Below are 8,886 nucleotides of genomic sequence, written 5' to 3'. Positions count from 1 at the left end.
GCCCCCCCCCCCCCCCCCCCCGCCGCAGTGCGATCGCCCCGCAGCAGAACGTGTGATACAGTAATGCCCGCATTCCGGTCCGGTGCAATCGCAAAAAATAGTGCATGCAAGCACCTTGCCAGTAATGGTAATTAATGTGGGGGGGCTTGGTATCAACCCAGTCGGCCTAAGCAAACCTGTGACTGACACACACCCTCCCAGCTCATTCAGTTGTAGCAGGGGCATTCCCTGCCCCTTTGTGACATGTTGCTGATTAGCCTGAGAGGAGAGGGGGGGTGTCAGCCACAGTTATGCATGGCTATTTGCCAACAGACATGCTTGGCAGCACACCACAACACATGGGATTACATTGCTGTGTGCTGTAGTGCGCTACGTTACACAAAATAGCACCTTTTTTAGTGTATTTAAATAAATGGTCTGCCTAATCCTAATGCAAATTAATGTTCATGCATTACTGCATCACATGTGTGTGAAGCCCGCCTAAGTGTTATTAAAACACACCTTTCTGTTTGATTTTGCATTTTCTGTCATTTTCCAAAACTGACAAAAAGATATCATTACCACTTGTCTGCGTTGCTAGAAATTACATGTCAAGCATTCTCTGCAATAGTTTTCATTTTTGGTGAAATGATCTCTAATGTCTTTTTAGGATTGTCTACACCATAGCGTTGTGGTAAAAGCACAAAGACACCATGCATTTAGCACTCACTATCGCACAGCACATGCAGCCAGCAGTATTGTGTACTGGTGTGTTGCATTGCCATTCATTTAAATGGCATCCCAACACACCACCTGGTGAGTGCGTGTTGCAGCACAGGGCAATGTGCAGTACCGCAATACTGTGTGGTGCAGTAAAAAGGTAGGGCATGCACTACTTTTTTTCCCACCACAATGCAAGGTATCAGGGTACCACATGTTGCCCTGTCAGGAGGTGCATACCTCACATTTAGCACAACACTATGGTGTAAATAAGCCTTTAATGAGATATTCTGCATTTTTTCTTATTAGAATACAGAGACTAAACTAGCTAGTTATAATGATAGCTGACTCAAATCACATCGAGAAAAGGAAAACCATTTCAAGAGTAAAAGATCTGAATCTGCAAAAAGGTTTGCTAAAATCCTTATTGTGTATACTGTATATATATCAGGACAGTTTATGTTTCACCAAAGATGTGGTTACATTTAATCACCCATTTGTCTCCAGCAAACTATAAAAAATGACTTTTTGCCCTGTATCTGATTGGATGTTAATGCAAACTAGTAAATAAATGGAGTTTTGCACTGTATAGCCCTTTTATAATATCCAAATAACCCTCGTCTTGGGTGCCAGAGGACCTTGTCCCATCGCTGCTGTGAACCCTTCATAGTCTGCTGCAATTAAAGTAACACTAAACTCAGGAGTTAAACCTTAAAAATGCATTCAAGTACCTTAACTGTTAACAAAAACATATCTTATTTGTGTATCTCTCAGCTGTAGATTCTAAAATCATCTCTGAATTCATGCTGGCACTGTCCTTCCTTTTCTAAGCTCACTCCTGTGATGAACTACAATCTCGGGTTTAGTTTACTAATTTGTATTGAGATTGTAGTCCATCACGGGAGCGATCTTGGAGCGGTGGCTACTTTACAACATACACAGGGACCATGGGGAACAAAAGTAGCCACCCTCCAGAAGGAAGGACAGTGTCAGCATGAATTCAGAGATGATTTGAGGATTACCTGTAGACACTTTTCCACGACAAAAGGAAGATTGTAGAGATGGTTAAAGGTTTGTCCACCCAAAAGTAATATTTCAAATATAAGTATATTCCGTTGCGCTCAGCCATCTAGTGGATACTAGTGATGCGGCTAAGTAAATCCCACTCTCCGTGTCACATTTATAAATCATCTTATGCAATTATTGGGAATACCCAAAACTCTGATGTGGGCGGGAACAAAGCTAGGAGCTACGGCATGGAGATCTCACTGCTGGAGACCCCTAAGAGACATGAGATATAGATATACACTAGAGAGGGGCCTGTGTTTGGTGTGAACCTAGTTCGCCCAATCCCGCTCAAAACTGTGGCTGTCACCCCTTCCTCAAGACCCGATGAGTTATGGAGAGGTGCATTCCCCTATACGCCACAAAGGGGCAGGGGATACCCCCACCGCAACTGCCACCACTGATTGAGTCAGAAGGAGGGGTCATGGTCACAGTTTTGAGCGGGCTTGGGTGGCCTGGTTATATCGCAAGTGAGTTGCGCTCGGTCTCGACAAATAAATAAAATAAAATATGTGCACTCTATAGGACGTGAAGAAGTTACTAAGTTCAGATTCTACTGTGAAAAAATTATAAATCTCGGTAGTCACTACCTCGGTAATAATTGTGCAATACAACAATCAGGTGTGGGAAAAGGGTTTTCAATCACCAGCCGGTGTATAGATTAGGTGTTTCTGTGTACTAGGTGTACATGGTTTGTCCAAACAAACCTCTTAATGATGTGACAATCTATTCAAAGACATCAATCAAAATATAAATGACTCGGTGTCACAGATTGGTCGTGTATAAGAAAAACAAATTCTAAAATCCCAATCTCTAAATCGTGACGAATTTTAAATATAGTACGAACACTTAAATAATAGAAATTAAACAGTATGAAAAATGATCACATATACAGTGCCACTCCGTGCACTCTGATTCCTCTCAAAGACAAAGATTAAATGCGGGGTTAATTTAACTAAAATACCGGCATCGATCTTAGTGAGCAGTCAGTTCAGAGTGGTCAGTTCAAAACATCTCAAACCAGGGATAATTCATAGAATCCGGAAAGTCCTATGGTTTCTTGTGATCCGTCCTCCTTTCTCAAAAGGTCTGGTCTGCTTTTTTCCTCCCTCTGGCAGGCTCCCTCACCTCTCGCTGGGGACGGAAACCTATTAAGATCTCCCAGGGGGAAAAAAGCCGAAGAAAAGGCGGTGGAATCCTCTAAGTGCAGTAATTAAAAAAAGATTTATTTCTTTAAAATACATAGATGCACTTACAAGACAGACGAGTTGTTCGAGCATAAAATCAGTGTTAGCTGTGAGCGGTGAAGACAGATCCTCCTTGACGCGTTTCGTGCTTTCACTTTTTCAAAAGGGGGAATCATGGGTGGCCTGGGTTCACACCATGCCCAGGCTCATTTCTAGTGGATGACCATATATCTTAGGGGTCTCCAGCAGTCAGATCTCCATGCCATAGTTCCTAGCTTTGTTCCTGCCCATCTTAGAGTGTTGGGTTTTCCCAATAATTTCATAAGATTAATTATAAATGTGACAAGGACAGTGGGATCTACTCAGAATGGCTGTTGCAGGTATGGAGAGCAAAGCACTTCATTAGAGAACTATAAAACAATTAGATAGTTTAAATACCAAGAAACTAAACATTAGTTTTGGGCGACTGACCCTCTGTGTATTTCATAAACAAGACAACAAATGACTTTTAGAAAGCTATCATGAGTTTTAAAGTCAGAGCAGAGATGTTAGATACTCACCATAGAGACTGCATGACTTTGCAGCAAGCCCACAGTAAAGATCAGGAGGGACAGCATCTTGTTCCTTTCTTGGTCCTGACTGCTGTCCTTGTCTTGTGCTGGGACGGTGCCATACTGCTTCTTTTCAAAGACACACACCCTGTTTTGTTCCTGGATCTTGAGAAATCACTCTGTTGACATAGGTGTAGTAATGTCCTTCCAAATCTGCATATGAAATCTCTGTACAGTAAAGGAATGTAAATGGGTGCCTTAACCCATAACATGTTTGGTAATTGTCACCGATTGTTTCCTGGAATACAACCTGAGAGATTAGAAAAGATACAAATAACAGGAGGGACACAGGCATGTGAATGGAGAAAAACCTATAAAATAAAGAGACATTCCCAGCTTTTAAATGGAAAATGACCAATGAAAAAGAGTACATTGACACCGTACATTCAACGCCTGAAAATTGTCTTTCACGCACAAATTTTTACCATGAACAATTCTTTTACATGTGTTATACAGTTACCATACCCTAAAAAAAAATGATCTCACCCAAAAAGTACATCAGAATTAATGTTTTATTGTGAAAAAGGCTTCCTATATCTGCTACCCTTAATGTAGCTGTAGAGTCAAAACGTATCTTTTCTTGTTTTAGACCAAATATGGAAGGGTTCAAACTTCTATTTGCCCTGACTTTCTGTCTCAGTGATCATAGTGATTTCTCAGTGATAATGGTTACCAGGATAAAGGGGTGAATCTGCCCAGTGGGGAATCAGACAGCAATAGAGACTTGACAGGCTGTCTAACCCAGGGATCGGCAACCCCGACACCCCACTATGCTGAAACGAAAAATCCATCATGCCTCTGCTTCAGGGAGTCATGTGTGGGGCTGTCATAGTCTTGCAATGACTTATGGGACTTGTAGTTCCACAACAGCTGGCGTGCTGAGGTTGCCTGCCTCTATTCAAAGCTTTAAAAGAAAATAGGCTTTACATATGCTTTTAGCATATGTGAAACCAATCACTAATTTCATACAAGCTTTTAACATGTTAAAGGAGAACTATGGGGTCAGGGCTTTTCCCCATAGTTCTCTTAAGGCTGGGTTCACCCCGCCCGGGCATATTTTTTCAGCTCGTTTTTCAGCTCGTTTTTCCGTTCAGTGAAACGCGCGTTTCACTGGTGGTATGATTTATTTTTTAGTTTTTTTCCTTATTTTCTCTATTTGAAAATGTTTTTTTTCACTTTCAAACTTCCTGCCGACGCGGCCGCTCACAAGGGACGGAACCTGGAAGTCGGCAGCCGCCGGAGGACACAGCGGGGATCACGGACAAGGTAAGACCTGTACGCTGTATTCCCGAGTGTGGCTCGGGGTTACCACACTCGGGAATACCAATGGAAACGCGCTGAAATACGCCCCAACGAAGCTCCTGTACTTCTTTGGGCGAAGGGCGTTTTTCAGCGCGTTCCTACGCACCGAAATACGCCCAGGTGGGAACCATGCCCATAGGCAATTATTGGTGTTCACATGTTGAGCGTTTTACAGCGCATAGTGACGCGCTGTAAAACGCCCAGGTGTGAACCAGGCCTAAGGGTCACGGGAGAACACAAATGTTTCCTTGTGACCCAAAGCTCAGTATACCGCATGCTGTAGCTCGCAGTATACTGAGACGCTGCAGCCGGAACGGATCCCAACATCGATGTCGAGATCCACCCAGCTGCGGGATTGGCCCAGCTCTGGATGGGCAGAGCCAGCTTTGCCCGTCCCTCCCCCATCCGTTCTGCCAGTCAGTGCTGGAGGATCGGACAGGGGAGGGGGGGGGGAATCCCTGCAGGGAGCCGTGAGTGACAGTCACGGCTCTCTGCACGGATAGATCGAGAAGTGAGCTTCCCGATCTACTGAGCCGACCTGTGACAGTTTCATTGTCACAGGTCGGCTCAGATTATGAGGCTGAGTGAAAATCACTCGCCTCATAATTCTCCTTTAATGTAATTTAAAAAGTAATTTTAATATTTTTAAATCTGCAGCTTTTATTAAAATAATGCCTGGCAATTAAGGTCCTTCCTCGATGCACATTGCGGAGACATGGGCTGTCGCTGTCAATATTAGGCCTCATTCACTCAGGCGTGCATGTCCATATGGGGTGCATGCCCATGCAGAGACCTGCTCACGGGAGGGAATGATGCAGCCTATAAATGCCTACAGCCACCTTTACATCCATATGAGAACCCGGCTGTATGCTGACCCAAACCTCCACATCCCCACAGGTCCGGGTGCACGCACTTAGACACAGACAGTTTGCATCCAAGTGCGTGCACATGGACCTGTATGGTTGTGCAGGTTCAGGTCAGCATGCATCTACATCCTGTCATAGGGAAGTACAGACGGCTACATGCAATTACAGGCTGCTCCATTCCCTTCCAGCACCAGGTATCTACACAGGCATGCATGCCGTATGGATGTGCACACCCGTGTAAATGAGACCTTAGGAAACCCTCCCTGACAAATGCTGAGCAGTAGCTGCTGAAAGGAATGCATGTACTTGCAGGAGATCTGCATAGTGCACTGATCGAGCATTAAAATGCTGGGGCGTCCCGAGGCTGGGTGTCAGCCAGAGCAGAGAACATGTGATACCCCGCCATGACGTTATCTCGCCACGTCATTTCCTTGTTGCTTGTCTAATTGAGGCCTGCCGGCGGCCATCTTGGTGATGGATGCAGGAGATCTGCATAGTGCACTGATCGAGCATTCAAATGCTGGGGCGTCCCGAGGCCGGGTGTCACCCAGAGCGGAGAACATGTGATACCCCGCCGTGACGTTATATCGCCACGCCATTTCCTTGTTGCTTGTCTAATTGAGGCCTGCCGGCGGCCATCTTGGTGGTGGATGCCGGCAGATAGAGGAGGGGACCTTCACCCAGCAGGTGAATGCCGCCAGGTCTCCTTCTTTCTTCTGACACTGTCGGGCTCTCGGCCCATTACCAAGTGCCCAACTTTTTAGAGCGGGTGTCACCCAGGTGCGGGCCGCACCCCCCGCAACACCCTTGTGACGCCACTGTTCAAATGTATTCAGATCTGTCTGTCTGTCTGTCTATCTATCTAGTAGACATGTAAGCTGAGGAGAAATTCGGTTTGGGTTATTTCAGGATTCAGATCCGAAATTCAATTCATTTCGGGTTTTGGATTCGGACGAAATCAGAATTTTCGTTATTTTCGGATGAGTTACGAATATTCGTTGCGAATACCACAGAAAACCATATACAGATATTAATACTAAAGCTGAATGTCCCAGACCCAATGGCAATTCGGAAATTTGGATCCCGAATGCCATTCGGGTCTGGGAGCCAAAAACATACTGTATATTATTAAAGCTGAGGCTCCCAGACCCGAATGGCATTTCTACACAGTGCGCTGCAACACACCCAACACACCTCCAAGATAGCGCCAGACCAGCTCAGAAATGCTTATGCTCTGTAACGTTGCATTGTGTGGACTTTTTTTTAATGTGTCAAAATGAATGGGCTGCCTATAGCAATGTGCCTCAAGTCACAAAAACATGTATGTTGCACTGTACCATGTTCTGGAATAAAAGTACTTTAAATGCAAGTAAAGGCAAAAAAGCACATTACTACATGTGCTGTATAAGTATGACATTAATGGTCCTTAGACACACTGGGAGCGGGGGATTTATCAAAACTGGAGCAAACAGAATCTGGAGCAGTTTCCCATGGCAACCAATCAGCATCTCTCTTCAGTTTGCTCAGGCAAGATTTGAAAACGAGAGAGAGAAGTTGATTGGCTGCAGTGCAAATCTGCTCCAGATTTTGTCTTTTCCAGTTTTGGTAAATTCCCCCCACTGTATTATCCTAATTTGCAGACTCTGCCGTTCATCCTCCTTACCCGCCACAGATTTACATCATACACAAAAAAATCCTACATGTGTTTTTTTCTTAATAAATATACCTCTTACAGTATTAATATGCTAACATTTAAGTATATTTTAAATAGTACACTTTCGATAACTTCATACAAGTGAAGAATATATATTTGCAGACAGGTAGTTCTTTTAAGTCAGAATTCAAGGTTAATGATGTGCTGTGTGCTTTCTTTGGAAATTCCGGTTAGTAAAATGATAGGAGCTCCTGGACATGAAAGATTTATCAGAACTGTTGGCTTGTGTTCCACATGTAACCTGTTCGGGCTTTTGATGCAATGACAAAGAGCTGTGGAGTGCAGAAAATAGTAGCCAACATTCTTAAAGTGGATGTATAGTTCAAATTATTATTTTTTTTTAGTTTTGGATAGAGTAGGGAAGAGTTAATACCCTGACAGTTTATTTTTTGCTACCTGTGCCCCATTGGGGAGATTTCACTCCACTTTCTGTCTTGGAGATGCAACAGGAAATCTCTACAAACTTAGAATTCCCATCTTAAGGTGGCCATACACTAGTAGATTTCCGAATGAACTTTTGTGGAAAAGCTCTTTCTTTTGACTTTCTATTAGTTTATAGAAAGTCAAGAACAGGATGGAAATTTTTCTCGAACGAACAAATTTCTAACAGTGAGTGAGGTTTCATTTTGGAAACTCCATTCTTTCCAAAATCAAATGTTAAAAATCAAACAAAATTTTCATCGACATTCGCCAAGTGTCCGATGGCATTGTTGGGTGGTAAAGAAAGAGCTTTTATTTGGAAATCTTCTAGTGTATGGCCAGCTTTAGTTGTCAACAGTGCAGGTGTCCCCATTGAATATTTACCATCATCTCTCGTTCTAGAAACTACTAGCGGGGCTATACTTCACGGTGCCACGCACAGTCAGGAAGTGCAGAAGTTTTACTCACATCGTGTGAGCGGCCGGTTTTATCGTTTTAAATTGTAAGTGGCTACGTTTTTTGTTTCAATAAATCTTTATCGACTATACCATGAGGAGTTCTTGTTCCTTTATATTTTTCCAATAAACTAACGATCCGTGGGATAAGGACGAGACGGCTGGGAGACAATCGACTGTCTCTCTCTGCCTATAAACATCTGTGGTCTCTGTATAATGATTATACAGCAATACAGAATAGCACCAACTACGCAGGACTACAAGTCCCAGCAATACATTATATTATTAAGTAGAGATGCACAAATGTGTGTGTGTTTGTGGGGGGGGGGGAGTACCAGTTTACTCCCACGCGCTATATGGACATGCGCAGCAGCTCTCTTCTTATCTGCACGTCCCCGTGCTACTGTGTAGCTCTGTTCTATGTACAATCCTTGTTTTATTGATTGCATGTAATATTCTACTTTTTTGAGGTTGTGGATTTGGGGTTCTTGGGGTTTTCATGAGCTGTAAGCCATAATCATCACAATTATGACAAATCACGGCTTGAATTATCTTGCTTTGCATGTA

At 43.5% G+C, this 8,886-nt stretch overlaps 1 protein-coding gene across 1 annotated transcript in view; it reads right to left on the bottom strand.

Moving 5' to 3' along the window:
- Positions 1-3,568, bottom strand: part of LOC108801799 (olfactomedin-4-like) — a 12,674-nt gene extending 9,106 nt beyond the window's left edge. The window contains exon 1 of the mRNA XM_018573709.1: positions 3,521-3,568. Within this exon, the coding sequence (XP_018429211.1) occupies positions 3,521-3,568 (48 nt within the window). The remainder of the gene's footprint in view (positions 1-3,520) is intronic.
- Between the last annotated feature and the right edge of the window lie 5,318 nt (positions 3,569-8,886).

Source organism: Nanorana parkeri, unplaced genomic scaffold, assembly GCF_000935625.1.
Source record: "Nanorana parkeri isolate BGI_ZX_2015 unplaced genomic scaffold, ASM93562v1 scaffold2497, whole genome shotgun sequence".
NCBI lineage: Eukaryota > Metazoa > Chordata > Amphibia > Anura > Dicroglossidae > Nanorana > Nanorana parkeri.
Note: the sequence above shows the minus strand (reverse complement) of the source record. Positions and strands in the feature narration are given on the sequence as shown.